At 41.6% G+C, this 18,641-nt stretch overlaps 1 protein-coding gene across 13 annotated transcripts in view; it reads right to left on the minus strand.

Annotated features, from left to right (window-relative positions):
• LOC132975171 (neurexin-1a) overlaps positions 1-18,641 on the minus strand; it is a 343,741-nt gene that overhangs the window by 167,786 nt on the left and 157,314 nt on the right. For 11 of the 13 annotated variants that reach the window (XM_061039533.1, XM_061039528.1, XM_061039538.1 and 8 more), the window contains 5 exons: positions 17,707-17,733; positions 10,333-10,455; positions 8,858-9,239; positions 5,008-5,198; positions 2,879-3,052 (listed from right to left, as the gene is read on the minus strand). In XM_061039533.1, coding sequence (XP_060895516.1) covers positions 2,879-3,052; positions 5,008-5,198; positions 8,858-9,239; positions 10,333-10,455; positions 17,707-17,733 — 897 coding nt within the window. The remainder of the gene's footprint in view (positions 1-2,878; positions 3,053-5,007; positions 5,199-8,857; positions 9,240-10,332; positions 10,456-17,706; positions 17,734-18,641) is intronic. The other 2 variants (XM_061039539.1, XM_061039530.1) reach the window with 1 other exon arrangement.

The raw sequence follows: 18,641 nt of genomic DNA on the forward strand, positions 1-18,641 counted from the left end.
ACATTCATTTGATTGTGTTTATCTATTTACTCTGGTAGGATTCATTAAGTTGTGTTGAACACACACTCTACACATCCGCTACTTGTTCCTGATGAAGTGAAACCACAGCAGGTGCTGCTCAGACTCACAGTAACTATGGTAACTGCTTAATAGTTATGCTTTTGCTGTTGCCCACTCAAAGATGAAAAAAAAAAAAAATGCATAAAATAAATATGCTGCTGCACACAGTGGACATATTGCTTCAAGAGAACATATTATTCTTGATATATGTATTAACCTGAAATAATAAAATGACGATTATTAATGTATGATAAACTAAAAGTTCTGTTGATTCTTAAAGATGTTTTATTAGTGACAGATGTGTAACGGCGTCAAATCTGACTGAGCTCGTTTTAAGAGGCAAACAAACAATAAACATGAGTGAAGCGCTATACTTACAAATCTGTCAAGTTACCATAATAAATCTGAATTTCAAGTGATTAATAAACACATATTGCACATGTTGATTCAATCAGTTTCCATTTCTGTTTCGCTATTAGGGACTTTCAGTTTGTGTGAATGTTGGCGCCCCCTGTGGACAAAGCGATACTGCAGATCTCTTTGCGCATCTTATTCTAAATATGCATAGTTAAAGGCTTTATATGCGATTTTTGATCCAGCAGATGTCGCCCTTGAGCCCCAGCATGAAACCAAAACAGCTTGTGCTGCATTGTTGTGTTAGCATGCTAATGCTAGCGATCTTTATTATGCTCGTATCTTCACACTGCATGTAAATTTACCTGAAATGAGCGTGATCTAGAAACACAGTTAAGCAGTGAGTACAGTATGTTATTCTTCTTTTCTCTAGTCCCTCAATTAAACAACTTTTATACACGAGGGGAGGAGTCAGCCGGCCGTCCTGCCGATGTAAACAAAGTGAAGATAGGACTCTGAAAACTCTGAAAGCATCACAGACAGTGGGACTCGGGTGTTACACCCATTGTAGACAGTCATGACTCACAGAGTTATTTTCAGAGGATATACTTGATTTATATTATATTTTAAGTGTGAAAAATATTATGCATATTATGCCTTTAATGTTTTTTGGTAAAAAAATGATCTCATCCTGCTTTGGCCTAATAGTCCAATGAGGAATATTTGCTTTGGAAAACGTACAAAAAAAATCTTCAGCGTGCTGTAAATCGTCTCGTCTGACTTAAGTCTGCTACCATGTCTGCTGTGATAGAGCGCCATGAGATCTTTACTGACGATGACCCGTTTCAAACATACAGAAACATCGACTCAACTTTGAGTTAGTACTGAAATTGTCTTAAAGGAAGTTCATGCAGGAAAAAGGTTGTTAGAAAATCTAATATTAGTCATGCAAAAGTACACATATGAAAGAATACATATAACCACGGTAAAATAAACAAGGGCACACAGTGTGTGAGAGCACGTCAAGAGGTGAGCCCCATAGGCTTTGATACAAGATGGCAGTGATACTTGTATTCCTATGGGACTGAAGTCCATTTCATATGTCTGGTGGGTGAAATCAAACTCGGCAGTCTTCTTGCTCAGGGAGAGTTTGGGAGTGTGGGGACAGAGAGACTGTGTGGGGGGGTGTTTTAGATGCAAACAGAGGAGGAGGGATATCAGACTCTATATCAAACAGACAGAACTATCTACCTTGCAAGTCAGCTTTCATCAATGCAACTTTTGTCAGCAAAATAATAGGAAAGGAAAAGGCAAAGCATACCAGCTGTTAGTAAAAAAAAAAAGCACCAAGAGCTCAGAGGTGGAGTAACAGAAACACAGACTGTTGAAGCAGGAGGGACGAGATGGAGGTGGATGTCTGGAGCCAGAGGGAGGGTTTGTATTGTAGAGTGGGGATGGGGGGGGATGGGGGGTGCTGGGTTAAACTAAACTGTGATTGCAACTGCTCTCAAAATGCCATCAGCAACATGAAGTAAAAGCATGCAATTGTTAAGTCATGATTACGGGGAAGTGGATATGCTTTGTCTGCTTTGTTCAATAAAACTTACAGTGATGGAAAAGCTCACATTTTCTCTGAAACGGACCCTGCTGCTGTCAAATTTCATCAGCGACTATTTGTACCTCCTGACTCCCTTTAGCACAATACAATGAATGTTTCATCACAGGAGCTATTTCCCCTCCGAGAGCGTGGCCGCTGATACTGTGTGGCGCCAAAAACGGCAGATCTGACGGAGGGGCGCTGAATTCGATTACTTTTATCATGTTGATACATGAAGAGATGAGCTGTTGAGAACTCAATAGACAAAAAAAAAAAAAAAGAGTGGATGAATTGAGAAATTAAACTAAGTGAGTGAAGTTGGAAAAATAAATCAAATATTGTTCTCTGGATGTGATGCACACATTAGACCGGGTAAATGATATTCATGCATGCAACAAAAGGCTTCATGCATTATTCAAAAGGATTGCTCCTGGCAAACTCTCAGATCCAAGCAAGCATGCATAGAGCAAAACAAAATGGGGATAAAATGGGAAATAACACTGGCAAATATGGCAGAGAGAGTAATCAGATTATGGCTAAGTGAAAGAGAAATGATTGCCTGTGGAAGAGTGTCTGGGCTTGATGCATCCTAACTGAATACTAACACACTTTATGGATGTTAAATCATTTGACAAAGGCTGGCAGTACGGGGTGAGCTTTGCATTGTGCAGGTGTCGTTGTCCGACAAGAAAAGGGGGAGGGAGGCCTTTAAGATGAGTGTGACATTAAAGGGAAACCAGAAAAGAATTAGGAGGACGATTTTTCTAAATTTATTTGAAAAAATGTGCATGCATAAATTAATAATCAAAAATCATTTTGTTCCACGGACTGTGTGAGCAACCCTCCAGTGTCCTTAGAGAAACTCACCTTCACACCCTCTCTCTATCTGTCCCACACAGTCCAGAGCGTCTGACATCAGGTCCGGGAGCCGCCCGTTCAGATCCACTGATGCCAGACAACCTTGAAAGCCCTCCTTGGCATGCACCAGTTTTGGCAGCTCCTTGAACATCTCCTTTGCAACCCCTCCGATGTAAAGGTTACCTGTGCAGGAAAAAGACAAATGGGACAACACTGACCCCTAGTGGACACAAAATGCAGTGACTTGCATATTACATGAAAGGAAAAAAAGTTAGTTTTTTAAGTAAAATAAAAAGCACAACAATGTTATCAGCACTCTAATTAAGACATTGAATGTTCTTAAGCAAAGACTAATAACTCATAGTAACAGCTGTTTGATAATAAGGCTTTTAAACCAGAGTTTAGACCAGACTGGTCATTAGGAGGGTTTACTGCATGTCCAGAATGATCCACTTAGGATTGAGTTTGAGCTTTTTCCCTCAGGCTGAAGATTCAGGGCCCGGGGGAAGAAGACTAAAAGACTCCAGGTCTCCTTTATCCCTGGTGCAATTGAAATTCTTTATGCAACTTAGTACTCAGGTTACCTTTCTTGCACAACTTTTTGCACATTTGAAAATCTCCACATTGCCTGTTTGATTATTTCTACTTAGTGAAAATGCCTGTATGAGTTCTGTCATTGCAGTGTCATTAAGTTTGCTCCTGCTGCAGAAATGATTTCCCCTTGTGTGTCAGTAAAGAGAAACTGATTCTGTATCTGAATATCAATCTGAGTCGTAATCTGTATCCATGCCAATTAAGGGAAGGAGCAAGTAAAGGATACATCCGTCAGGCCTTCTTAAAATAACATTTGAATATGTATATAAAGGTGTAGCATATAAAGATGATTTAAAACCTCTATCAAAGTGTCTCACACTTCAACAAAATCCCTAAAAGCATTTTAGAATTCAATGAATGACATTTTAAAATATGTTGAAGAAAGAAATAAGTGATTAGATTTGTGACAACATTCATTTTTAGGGATATCCTTCCATGTAGGATGCTTTTTTAATTGTGTTGACTAATGATTATTTCAGAAAAATAAGGGGACAAGAAGCTAAGTCACTGGCAGGATGCAGAACTATACTTAAAATAGTATTGTATTCAAGACCACACTAACAGAGACCTAGACATACCCGAGACCAGAGGGCTCCGAGACCGAGACAAGACCAAGACATTTAGCGATCGAGACCGAGTAGAGACCAAGTCAAGGCAGGGCTTTGTGTCACTCATTAAGACCACAAAACTGTGAGTATTGCACCCGTAACCGGAGAGGTAAAAACCAAACTTAAAGTCATTATTTTCTTTTATAAAGGGGCGTTTTCCTTCCAATCACAGTAATGACGTGGGGAAACAAAAGGGGATCAGAGGTGGTCTTGACCAAGCTTGATTTGAAATCCGGAGTCCACCCAGTCTAGAACCGAGTCAATGAATAAAAATGCTTTTGATTCCAAGACGAGACCGAGACCTTCAAAACGTGGTCTTGAGAACGATTTTGAGTACAACAACACTGATTTAAATAATTAGAAACTTCCACTGAACTTCTGCAGAGCTTGTGCCTTCATGTTTGTTGATGTTAGGGAATCAGAACGTGCATGTGTCTACATGAGGCTAAATAATCAGCAGAATTCAGAGTTGACGATTGCATAAATATGTCATCAGCTTTGAGAAGATTCATTTACAATTTTAATGACGACAATGAGTTCAACACTCTTGAAGACATATCACTGATTAACAAAAACGCCCTCTCAGGTAGGCAGCTCTTTCTTTATCTTGTCAGCTAATCATTATTTTAAATAAAACTCTCTGTCAGTGGAGCAAACACGGTCTCGTCTATGAACTCCCTGTTCCACATGCAGAGCGTCCATGTTGGCTGCGGAACAGATGGGGGGGGTTGAGTTTGACGCTAAGAGTGCTCGGAGGTGGTAATGAAGTGGGGCCAAGCGTTTCCCTTTTTTCCCCCTCCATCCCCCCACAGGGTTTTATCCTACTGCAACCCTTTCAGTCCCCAAACCTGCTCCTCTCACCTCCAGGCCACCGCTGCCCTACTTAAACCAAAAAATCTGAAATATATATATAAATCTGTTTTTCGCCCTGCTCACCCTTCAGGTCCAGGTTTTTGGCCCCCGTGGTCGTCTGCGTGGTGACCTTGGTATCAATCTTCACGGTGTGGAGGTTGTTGGTGTCCCGGGAGATGATGACGTTGTGCCAGTGGTTGTCGTTCAGCGGCTTGTTAGAGTTGCCTTTGATCAGGTGGGCTCCGTTTCCCAGGTCGGACACATAGTGCAGATAGCTGGAGACAGACATTTAACAGCATGAGTGAATGTAACCATCAACAGGGAAGGGAAGGACATGAAAGCATGTTGTCAATGTGCAAAAAAATCAAAGGGTTGTGCAACAGCACCATGGTGTCCCTGTATGCTTTTTATATTTTCTTACCTTTGTTATTTTATCTTTCATGCTGTGTTTTTGCAGATCTTGTGCAATGTGGGTAATGTGCAATATATGTTGTGTTGTTCTGTATCGGTGTGTGCCTTTTTGATAATGTGTGGATGAGGTTTTTCTATTGTTTTTTATTCAGTGATTCGAGTGGAAGTAGCTGCACTTTGAGTCCAAGACAAATTTCCCCAAGGGGACGATAAAGTGTATCGCTGCCCTTCAGCATCAGTCATATCCTTCTTCCCTACCAAAATGTTCTTGAGCAACATTCTCCACGGCTGCCTGTTAATGCTGCTTGTCACGCCTTGTGAGAAGATGGAATTAGAGTTCCCAGAAAAGATGTTACTGATTCATTTTGGATAAGTAATTAATGGACTATATTTATGTTGCACTTTAGTCCAAAGCGCTGGTCCATGTGCCTTTAATTTACTCTCTCACAAACACACACACACAAGACGATATAACAGGGAAATTGTTTCTCAGCTGTCATGTCTGTTAAATGTATGGTTTATCAATATTTCATAGCCCATATTAGGTGGATATGTTATGCAGATGATGATTACATTAGTTTGCGTTTACTAAATAGTTGTTAATAAAAGATTAGTCCTGCCTTCTACTGAACAAACACTGATCCATATTTTTCACAGAACATCTTTTTTAATCCACATGTATCCCATCAAGCTCTTCACAAACACCATGCACAATACCCTAAAAACAAAGAGCAACTTTGGAAGAAAGAAAAAGTGCAATTGAACTTCTGCAAAACTGGAGCGAGTGTGAGCGTGTGCCCTCGCATTCTCAGATAGGAGCGAATCAGAGAGCGCAGCTGTCTACACAGAGCTGAATAATTGGCAGGTTGCAGAGTTAACAAAAGGTTCTGGGCTGTGCTGAACTAATTTGTCTTAAGTTCCCTTGGTTTACGGGCTATTTGTGATTGTCATGCTCATTTTTAATTAAAATGAATGACTTTAATGTTTAGCACATTGAATAATACCTTCACTCGCGGCGTTTCTTAAAAGAAGGTCATTCTATAGCTGCGTTTCAGCAATAAGAAAATGCGCCCTTGTGCGGTTTGATTTTCCTTTTATGTCGGCTATTTGTGTTGCCTTCATGAAGATTAAAAAAAAGAACAGTAATAGCCGACAGCTCTTTCAGTAAATATTCTGGCACGGAGGTGATAAGAAAAGAATTTGAATTCCCGTAGTGACGGCTTTAAAAAAAAAAAGCTGTCAAGAATTCTTTCTGTTTAGAAACTGTCACATAGTATTCACAGCTGCATTATTAAATTCATAATCCGTTTTTATGGAGATTCTCACATAAATAGACGACTTGCTCCACTCATTTTACGCAGTTTACAGCCTTTTGATTTCCACATTTGCAGGTCTTTACGCCCGCTGTCAGGTGGGGTCTTGCCCCACATGTAAAGGAGAGTATGTGGAGGAGAGCTGTGTTGTTGTCAAGGAGCTATTTCAAGACGCCCACGCTGAACCAAAGTTAATGTACAAATTACCCTTAAACCTGTCAGAATACAGAAAGTTTTCTCAGGGGAGGACGCGTCCAAAACACAACACGCCTACTGCAACAAGAATCGATCAAATCTGGTGAAGAGGAGGGGGAGACAGAGTACAAGATAATGAACTTAGGGAGAGTTTTTAGATAACTGTGCTGTTTGTAGGGCTTTCACACTCGCGCAAAACTCCTGAAAACTTGTTGAAAACTTGGGTTTTCTCTCACTTTTTCTCTCTAGTATGTTTCCCACAAAAAGTCAAAGTGAGCTGATGTGAGAACGCAGCAGGATATTATCAGGAGAATTCCCCTCCAGCGAGTGAGAGGGGGTGTTGACGATAATTCTCTGCGATCAGTGCACCACCATAGACTGCATGATAGGCAAAATTCCTATTATAGGAACGTATACTGGACTCTGTTGCTACGTCTGCTTATTCCGCATCACTCTTTTCCATTTCCTCCACACTTAATGTATCGTTTTAAAGGTGGGCAACGAGGTGCAGCCGGGGTCTGTAATGCAAAGCAGGGTCTACAGTTATGGAGGAAACTTCTCACTTATTACTTCATACCCGGGTAGATCACTGTGGTAACTTATTCTTAGTATCTAATCAGCTCTGTTGCAGGTTATGTTTGGGTTAATAAATCAACCTGGATGAAACATCTCCTGCTGACCAATTAGATCGCTTGATCACAGAGGTCTGTGAGACCGACCAACACTTTGCAGTATGATATTTTATATCTAATATATATGAAGGGAAAATATATTATTAATGCTTTCTAATAATCATCCTCAGCAGAGATTTTATTTTATTTAATACTTTATTAATCCCTGAGGGAAATTCTGTTTGACACTCTGTTATTGAGAGACGCTTCTCACACACTATAGGTTGAATCACACACATTCACAAACAGGACCTGTGGACATGCTTTAGTGGAGAGATGTCAGAGTGAGGCTGCTACACAGAGAGAGCACCAGAGCAGTTGGGGGTTTGATGTCTTGCTCAAGGGCACCTCAGCAATACCCGGGAAGTACCCTTGCACCTCTCCAGCTACCAGAACATGTCTGCATTGGGACTTGAGTCGTCGACCCTCTGGTTCCCAACCCAAGTCCCTATAGACTTGGGCGGCCCCCAAATTTTTTTCTCATAGTCCACTGCACAGCTCCTACACCTTTTATACATTTTGTGATTTTTATTTTTATTTTTTATATTTTAAATTTTTAAATTCTATTTTATATATTGTAATATCTTCTTATACTGTATCATTTAAGCTGTTGCTAGTTCTTCTATGTGTAAATGTACTTGTCAATAAACCCCGATTCTGATTCTGATTCTGATTCTGATTCTGGTGAAATCTGCACTAATGCCTTCCATTGTCATACTCGTTTTTAAAAGCCACATAACGCATCAGTCAGTGCTGCAGCTGAAACATTCTGTCTTAAACTCTCAGACACGCCATATGAGAAAATAATTAATTGAAGGGAAGAAACAGGAGTTATTATACTAATGATGGTGAAGCCATATTATGAGCCTTCATTTCCCCATTCACACATAATGTTTTTTATGCATCTTCTCTGTCGCTGCACTTTGTGATTTTAGTCTCAAGTTTGTCTTTACCTCATTCATATCTTTCTAATATCATAGTTTTCTGTAAGTTTGTGACATAATCGATCAGGTGCTGCTAACATCTTTCCCTTTTCTGTGATTGTGCTCATACAAACTCAGATGGATAACCAGCTTCATGAGACAGCTTAGCACGACCTCCTGAGTCAGGGTTAGTGAAACCAGAACAACCCTGGGTATGTTGACCCTGCTCTTAGTGCATCAGGAACCCCCAGAAACCCCCTCAGCTGACTTCAGGAGACTGCTTCTCTCTTTTTTGTGTGTAATGTGTGTACTTTTGACATCTCTGATAATATCTAGAGTTTGCTGATTCCCATTACGACAGTGTTCCTTAATGCACCTGAAGATGTAGCAGTGTGTGAGCGGGAGATCTGAGGCTTCTCACCCTTTGACCAGCTCCACCACGATGAAGTCGTTTCCGTCCCCGCTGTTGAACAGGATGAGGCCGTCGGACGACGTGGTTTTGAACTGGAAGAAAAGGTGCATGGAGTAGTACGCCTGCAGCGTGGTGAGGGTCACGTAGCTGGAGCGCGACTTGAACGTGACGGGGTCGGCGATGATGTTCTTGAAGCCGATCATGGCGTTGAGCTCGCAGTAGTCGATGTCGCCGTTTTTACACAGGTCTATGTAGGCCATGCCGTTGAAGGCGAGGCTCTGCAGGTGGCCGATGAAGTTGGACGGCACCAAGGTCATGAAGCGCTTCTCCGTCACAATGCCCGTCTCTATGTTGTGGAACTCCAGCTGGGTGTGGTCACCGGCCATTTGACCTTCAGTCAGCAGAGGGGGGGGAGGGGGGGGGGGGGGGGGGGGGGGGTCTGTTATTAAAGGGTCAACTTCAAATCTTCTACATCACACATTCCCGATCAAACGAAAGCTGCAGGACAATTTAAACTGAAATATGTTTCAACCAAAACTAACTAGTTCTCTCTATATCCTTGTTTCATAAACAAACAAAAGATGACATCAAATGAGGCTTAAGGCAATAAAAAGCATTAAAATAATACATCCTCATACATGTTACAGTTGTGCAGCAATGAAAATGGGTGAGATATAAAATGTGAAATACGGAAGTCCAATGTCCACAAACATCCACACATTTTAATTTGATACAATTCCCGTGATAACGAGTACATTTTGGTTGTTTTCCATTAGTTCTTGACTTATTTATCTGGTCTTTTGTCGGGAGAACAACACAGACGTTTCCATTACAACAGGTTAATTTCTCCTAATCTAAAAAAATGGCTGAATTAAACACAGTTATCTCAAAAATACATTGAAATGTCAAGAAAACAACCAAATTTAATAATTTTTATATAACAAATAAGCACAGTAAAATGTGTTGATGCATGTATGCTTATGGGCTTCTGCAGTTTAATCTACAGATTATATTTGTTTATTGTTTTAAATGAGCTCTTGAGAGGCCCACCTGCACTACCTGCATGGACCACTAGGGGGCTGCAGCCCACACTGTGGGAATCACTGCTCTGGATAACTAAAGTAACAATGTATGGAATTAATTAAATATTTTACCAAATCCAGAAACACGATTGACAAGAACTTAAAGTAGTGTAAAGGAATAGTGTAAGAATCATTTTTAAAATGTGATCTGTAATTAGTTGAGGTTTTTTTTAGGTCACTGAGAGTTGCAAGAAGTTACAGCAACATCAGTAACATGTTGTCATAAAGGACATGAGAGCAGCACAAAGTAGTGCAGAATAAAACACTTAGAGCCGCGCTTTATTCTGCTAATGTGCTTCCGTCTTACCTAGAGTCTGAGAGTCTGAAAAAGTGTCATGTATAATTTAAGCTCAAAGTGGAAAAACTAGTTTCTGTCAGGGAAAAAGAGAGGATGGGCGTTACCTTCCACGGGCAGCAGATCATCTACGGTCAGTTTCAAACTCTTGCCCCTCCTGAACACACGCACTGTGTGCCACTCATTATCGTTCAGATTCTGACCCGCAAAAATAGTCTCTGGACCTTTGCCTGCAGGACAGTCCAGACAGCGGTTAACAAAAACGTGCATGCAAAACAAACTCCACATACTGAACACATTATAGACAGAGTGAGAGGTAGAGAGAGAGAGAGGGGAGTGGAGGGATCTAAAGAAAGACAGAGTACAACAAGCTTGACAAGAAGCAAGAAAACATTAAGGTAGACATAGTTAATGGTCCGTAAAAACACATCGCTCTGACTTGCATTTGCTGCACTGATCGCACCATTAGATAGGGCATCAATTTCTGGATTCTCACTGAACATCATTTTCCTCAAACACAGAGGAGGGAGGCGGGAATCAGGGTGTCACATCATTATAAACAGAAATATGAACACTAACTGTTTGCTCTAAATGTTTAATGTCAAAAGAAATCCAAAGATAATCAGACATTTTTTTTATGACTGCTCTCTCTTTCATTTCTTGTGAGATCTCGTCCTTCCCCATCACACCACTGGGGGGCAGCAAATAACCACCGAAAGGCTGCAGCAAACTGTGCAGGGCACTTAACAACTGAGCATCACTCTCCATCTTGTTTACCTTCGACGGTGCAAGCCAGTATTTGCTTTTTTCTCTTGCTCACCACAGGAAATGAAAAAGTGATATTGAAAAGGAATATATGAGTAATGGAGGAGGGGGGATGGGGGGCTGTGTGCTTCGTGGTGAAAAGAACCCTGAAAGTAAAAGAGACGGGCCATCGTCGCTGGAAATCTAGGAAATACAGAATGTGATTTTTTTTTTCTTCTTCTTGGAAAAAGCTGCAGGACGCAGGTAGCTCAGCAACACTATACATGAAACTGCACATTGTAAAATAGGTCTCACTGATAAATAATAACAAAATGATCATTCCACTGGGTTAACATTTCTCAGAAACAGTCCTCTGCTGAATGCTGAAACCAGGCTTTTTTAATACTGCACAAAGTATGTCACAGCTCGCAGGCATTAAATGGAGATGTCACACAGAGTCACGGCGCCAAGAACCTCAAGACGAGATAATCAAATTTAGAATCACAGATAAATCAAAAGCGATTGCACTTGAATCTCTGTGATCTCGGAGAGCATGAGAGAGAAGATCATCTCTCCCAGATATACCCTCCTCCCTGCATTTAGAAATTCCAACGGTCGGTCCAATTGGGGCAGCACATCATTTTTTTTTCATACAGCCCCCTGTCAGAGAGCATGTTCCCCCCTGCTGGGCACACATAACCAAGCAGACCAATGAGGACGTTTGCTGCTGTGACTAAAAATCCCCAGGCGGCTGCGGATACCTTGCCCACTGTGTGCAGCATTTCAGACGGGTTGCCAGGTTCATTCCCCTGCACCCATTTACGGCTATTTATTCCATCCTTTTCAAGCAATCTTCAAAGCTTTGATACAATGTGTATGCAAATCTGAGGGTGCCAAAGTACTGGGGCACACTCAATCTCAGAGGCACATTCCTGCTTTGTAAGCACTAAACACCAGGCGACTGGGCGAGGGATTAAGGGGCGGAGAGATATGAAATAATGGGATGGAGTTGGACTTGAAAGCCAGGCTTGATCTTTGCCTCCCATCGTGCTGTCCTTGTTGCTCTCCAAAGAGGGAAAGAAAGGGAAAGGGGGGCGAGAGAGGTCAATCGTTTTTAAGATGCACATTTCTGCAGGACAGTCAGCTACAGAAGAGACTGAATTCATGCCTGTGGTGCAGCCTGTGGTCCAAACAGCAGACCGCTGGACAGACATGAAGGGCGTTTAGTCCTCTCTCTCTCTCTCTCTCTCTCTCTCTGCCACATGCAGCCCTCTGTAAGTGTCCTCACTGATGGCGATCTATCTGCAGTGATGGATCTACAGTGATCCCTCCCTGCCTCATTGACTACAGGGCCCGAGGGGAACCAAGTGGAGAAGTGTGGCACAGGGCAGCATGAGAAGAAGAAGAAGATGTGATTATCCAGTCAATCAGCTCTGGCTTGGCTGGATGACAGGACCGTCCCCCTGATGCTGGATATCAAGCATGTGGAGGGAAGAGGGACAAGCTGACCCAAACAGCGGGCCGCTATACTGCTGCATTATGCGGAAGTGCAAAAGGGGCCGGGTGTGCAGTGGAGGCCGGCTGCACTGGAAGTCACATAAACTCCCACATTGCATCAAATCGGAACATGATTTTGGCCTGATTAGTTCATGTCATGCACGCACTGAAGATAAGGACACTTATCCTCAAAACTAAAACTTGTGTAAATCAGTGTAACAGAAAACTCAAAGTACTTGGTCTTTTTCGATTCTCTGATTTTTGGAAATTTTCAAAATCCAAAACAAAAAACACCAACCAGAATTTACATCTTTAGACACTTCAAATCCATTATTACCCCTTTACCTTTTCTGAAGATGATTTCCTTTATAATATAGATCAAAATGTACTGTTTCATACTGATTATGTAATCTGTTTTGATTTTTAAAGGATAAGTGTTCTGCACAATTGGGGGCGTGGCCGCTGTGACCGTAAGCAGGTTGCATTGTAGCTGTTCGTCAGGTAGGCCCGAGGCCTGTCTGAGCTCCCACCTCTTCGACCAAAAAAAGTTAGGTCGAGACATCATTACCGAGATGGCAACCGCCAACGTTGGGCTTCAAAACTCCCGGGGGACGGGTGACGTCCTCGTTTTATACAGTCGATAATCAACACACATCAAAACCAGCACACATGGCAAATAAAGCTCGGCCGGATACAATGCTATGAAACTGGCTTGTCCAATCAATGACCTGCTAACTGAAAAGTCATTAGAACAAAAATGTTTGATGTTAAATAGTGCTTAAAGAATAAGTGTGACAATCGATTCTAATCTGCTGCTGCCGTTTGCATTTCCATCTATAAAAGGAGGCCGAGCGGGACGCTGAACATGCTGACAGGTTTGTTTTGAACACATGCCGATCCAACCGTTTCTTTCCAGAGAGTAGAATATTTTTAGCAACAACTGCATAATCATGTCGTGTTAACTACCTGCTGCCTTGACACGAGACTCCCTCAGTGTGCCGCGTGCTTTGGAGGATGTCAACGTTTATTTTTTTTCCAGCTTTGATTCCAAGCAGTACATTTTTGTTACAAGGAGCACTGAGAGGACGTGTTGGTCTTTAAGAATCTAATTCAGTGCTTAAAGATGAAGACAACCTCACAGAAGTGTTGTAGTGCTTGAAGTCGGTCTTTTTGAGGGCCTCGACTCAGAATCGAAAAACTTTTTTACTCGGTCTTGTCTCGGTCTCAGACTGGGCGGACTCCAGATTTTAACTCAAGACAAGACCAGCACTGAACGGCTATTTTCCCCACGTCATCACTGGAAATAGAAGGAAAACGCACCTTTCTAAAAGAAGGAATAATTTAACTTTTTTCATAATTTCATTTTTATCCCCCCCCCCCCTCGGTTACGGCTGCAACCTTCCCGGTGTTAAGGTCTAAGTGATTGACACGCCCCCCTGCACACAAGATGATGATTTTTCATTGACGCTTATAGTCTTGGTCTTGACTCGGTCTTGCAGCACACTGGTCTCAGGTATGTCTTGGTCTCTGTGTTCTTGACTACACTGCCTGCCATTAACAGTTTAATTTCAAGCGCTTCATTGTTCTTTCTCTTGGTACCGAGTTTATTCAGGAGTTCATGCAGGAACAAAGTTTTATGTAAGATTGTTAAAATCGATTTGGTGACTTAGGTAAATGTGATGTAATGATTATTTTTTCACTTCTCCCAAGATTACATACAAATAGACGCATGTTGGAAAACCTGCAGAATCGCCTCCTGCTGGCCATTAGCAAGAATGCAGGCTTGAGGGCATCCGCTTCTCATATAAAGGGGAAGTCTAAAAAAAACTGTGCAACATGTGTGATGTCATAAAAATCTATTTAAATCCATAATGATGTTTTTTAGTCATATTTATTGATCAGAAAAATCTAAGTGTCTGCCTGATAAGCATGGCAGCGTGTATGTACTTTTTCCTCTCTATCCTCAATCTCCAAGTCTTCCTCCACTTCCATGATGCACACAGGTGTAATATCCATGTAAAAGAATTCCCCCGCAGCTCTTTCACACTAAATAATTCAGAAATGAAAGATGGACGCGTGGCGAAAGATCAATTTTGAGGGAAAGAAACTACCTTGGGATGTTGCCCAAGAAGGTCAAAAGCGAGATTAATCTCATAAAGTTGCCCTCATCACAGCATCTTAGCTCCACTGTAAAAACCTGATTATCCTGCAGTTCAACTTAATGAATCATAGAAGACTAAAGAATGGCAGACAAAATAGAAGAAAAAAAAATATATATTTTCAGTTCATATTTTTAGTCTGTTGTCACTCAGAGCCTGTTAACAGTGTTTAAGTGGAAGTGGCAGTGTTTTCCTCTGACAGCTCCGGGCAGCCCCAGGGAGCCGAGGTCCCTAATTGACAGTGATGTGTTCTTTGAGTCGGTGCTGAAATTCTTCATCCACCACGCTGACCAGAGCCGCAGCGCCTGACAAGACACATTAATTAAGACGAGGAAAAAGAAAAAAGAAAAAGGGGAGGGGGGACAAAAATAACACGGAGCAAAATAACATCCTCGTGGAAAATAAATTAAACACTATCTCTTTATGCTCCGGCTTAAACACAGGACTCTCCAAGAACTTCAATTAAACATTTCCTCGTGACACAATTAGGTCTGGATCGGTTGAAGAAAGATGCTGGGTTTTTTTTCTATTTGACTTTAACATTAGCTTCTCCTTTAGCGTAATGACTGCTGATGGAATAAACATGTTTTCTCTTTGGATTGCATCGTATCTGTCAGAGGAAAACATCCACAGGCTTTGTATCTATAAAGCATCAGTTCATTCAGTATATTTGACGCCATGGCATGAGGGTCAATTAAGACATTTCTCTCAAGCTATTATTAGAAAATGAGCTCAAACTGATTTCTCATCTGTCATCGGGAGAGCAAGAATAAGATGACTTTAGTGTAAAGACACACCAGAGCTTAGAGTTTGAGTAAAATAATCCAACATTTCAACTGCAGACAGTATAAGAGTTAACAGCACAAGAGCTCCTGAGAAGTGAAGCCAGAAGATTTAGAGCTCCCTCTGCTGGTTGGCTGCAGTATAGGTCATAAGCCCCGCCTCCTTCAGGTTAACAGATGGAACATGGGGCCGACTTTGAAATTCAAACACAGTTTTCTCCAACATGGTTTCTGTGATCAAACTTCATTTTTATCATGCTGGTTGATGTTGAAGTGTTTCTTTATGAGGGGTTTATTTTATTTTTGGCCTTTATTACGGAGGACCGGGATAGAGTTGGAAACACGGATGAGAGAGCGGTGAATGACGCGTTAAAGTGCAGCGGGCCGACCGCTCCAAAGACGTTAGCCTCTACAGGGGCCCGTGGCATAACCGCTAAGCTATCCCCTGGCTCCACAAATTTAGTTTCCTAAAGTTATCTGATGCAAAAAACGATCAGATGTAATATCATGATCGACAGCTCTGTTGACGCCTGCAGCTTTCTTTACATACTTCAGAATATATCAGAATATCAGACAAGTGGAGGAGGAACAACGAGAGGAAAAGTAACAAATGCTGACACAGCAGTTTTTTTTAACTTTCCATTAACTTCAGTGTCTGATTCAAACTGACACAACAATCTGGTACTGGGATTTTTGTGGGTTTTATCGCTTAGTTTAATGTTGTCTTTGGTTTTCAGAAGGCGTCAACTCTGCGCCCCCCCCCCCCCCCCCCCCCCCCCCGCTGATGACGTCACCAGCTCAACATTGGCAGCGCCCAACGCCGGGCACACATACTTGCCACATACCAAGCACATCCAAGATAAGATTCATGATGCATACGATAAATCAACATTAGTATAGATAATATAAAAAACCCTAAAAATAAATATAAATGAATCAGCCAAATGTGTGGCAAATATTGTTTCCCGTGTGTGCGCATATGACGCTTTCACACTACGCTCATAGACCACGAGTGACCTTTTTGAAGCATCAGAAGGGGGAATTAGAGCTCAGAGCTTTTTTTTATTTGCATACACAAACAAGGGGGAAGCAAGCCAAAAAAAAATGCTATTTAGCATTTAGAAAGGTGTTAAGAAGGGCTGGCTCACACAGACATGTCTGGAGGTCACATCGTGTGGCAGTGTGCAAAAAAAGGCGTTATGTTGTGTAAGTCTCTCCGCTTCCTCGACAGGCGATGACCTTCAAATACTTCAACACTTCACACACACACACACACACACACATCCAACACGCATGTTTTCAGAGGCAGAGAGCCGGTTTGTCCTTCTTTACAGCGTGCGACACTGGCACTCTATTACGGAGCTTAAAAAGCGTCTCGTTTCTTGTTGGTGTTTACTGATAGCGAGCGAGCGTGTCACCTCAGAATCATTAAACAGGAAGAGAGCTCACGTATTACGACTCCTGAGAAGTAATAATTAATTCATCACGGCTCCTGAATAATAAATGTCAGGGATATTTACCTCCCAAAATATTGCAATGTAACCTCTTTGTTGAAACAAACACACACACACACACACACACACACACACACCTCACATATCCAGTGTGAATCCCACAGCTCTAGATCTATTCTCCCTCCCCTCCCTCTTTATCCCTTTTCTTTCTGCTCCGCGAGGCAGGTTAATGAGAATAATAAAATCACACTCTGTATTTCCTCTGCGCCTTGAATGGCCTCATCAATTTACAACCGGCGTGAGATACTGAAGAAGAAAGAGAAACAACAACAAAAAGGAAGGAAAGAAAGAAAGAAAGTGGGGGGGGGGGAGTCGGGGAAATCATGCATGTCTAAAATACCTGCACTTCCAAAGCATGCGTTTTATATCAGCCTGAGTTCACAAGTGAAACGGTTCGTTAATTAGGAACAGCTCAGTGTGTAAAAATCACAGCTGACTGCCATGTTTGGGGCCCGTCATTAATTCAAGCCTCCCTCCGTCTCCTCCCTGCTGCTCATTATCCTCGTGGACAGCTGATGCACACACAACAACATCATGCAGGTCTAATGTGCCTGTAGCGTTTTTTTTTATTTTTTATGTAAGGTGCGAGTCAGTGCAAGGACAAATTCCAATTAGCTTAAAGAAATTCTCATGTCAGAGCTGCGGAGAATAAATCCTAAACATTGGTAACATTTATGCTAACAGTTCTAGAGGCTACAAAACATGAATGTCCAGAAACAGAGAAGAAGAAAAAAGAGGAGGAGGAAGAAGAAGAAGAAGAAGAAGAAAGGTGAACAGTAACTTACTGGAGGTACAGTTAATCCTGACACAATCTAGATGGGGAAGAATAGATGAGAGATAAATTCATCTTTCAACGTTACAGCTGCAGACATCATTAAAGCATACAGTCCACCCCTCTGGGGACACACACACGGACACTGTCCGTCCTCTGATGCTCTCAACCCCTCCGCCCCGAGCTGCAGCGAGCTGGTAAAAAAAAAGCACCGCAGTGTATAGCTGTGCCAGAGGAGCGGAGCATGGTTTACTGAAAGACACTTTGCAGTCATGTAGAAGAGAAAATAACGAGGGCTGAGGTTTGGTTATATAACATTTTATTTTTTTCATGTAGCTAAACAAGTTTTTTTTTTTTTTTTTTTTTTTTTTTTTGGAGGATTTCTGTTAAATTGTAGCGTATGATTTTGGTCTGTACAGAATGAGAGCATCAGATTTCGGTCAGGGTCAGACAGGGCACGTTGGAAGCTGTTCCAATTCTCTCCTTGTGTTTCCCCCCTCTAACTATCTCACCTTCCCTCTACTCAACGCTGACCTTTCTGACATGTTTATTCTGCATCTTTGTAAGTTATCTAAATCCACTGGGTCAAGTTATGATCCCAACTTTAAAGAAAAATCATCATGTTGCAACACTTACTCCTGCTGCTTATTTAGCTGCTGCTGTTAACATGTTAGCATAACTACTACTGTTTACTTTAAGTGGTACTTCATGTTCAGGATAAAACTTGTACTTTTACTCTCCTATATCGATCTAAACGCTGTAGGTATTGGTTATTTATCAGAGTGTGTTTAAATTAATTAAATCCTTTGGTCAATATAAAATCTAACCACCTGTCAGCTGCAGCTTCAGGTGACACAACGGATGCTAATAAACTAACTTAGCATCTTCTAACGTAAGAAATAATCAATTTGTTCATTGAATGTACTGATGCTAAATCTGTTAGCACGC

This window comes from Labrus mixtus, chromosome 6 (assembly GCF_963584025.1).
Source record: "Labrus mixtus chromosome 6, fLabMix1.1, whole genome shotgun sequence".
NCBI lineage: Eukaryota > Metazoa > Chordata > Actinopteri > Labriformes > Labridae > Labrus > Labrus mixtus.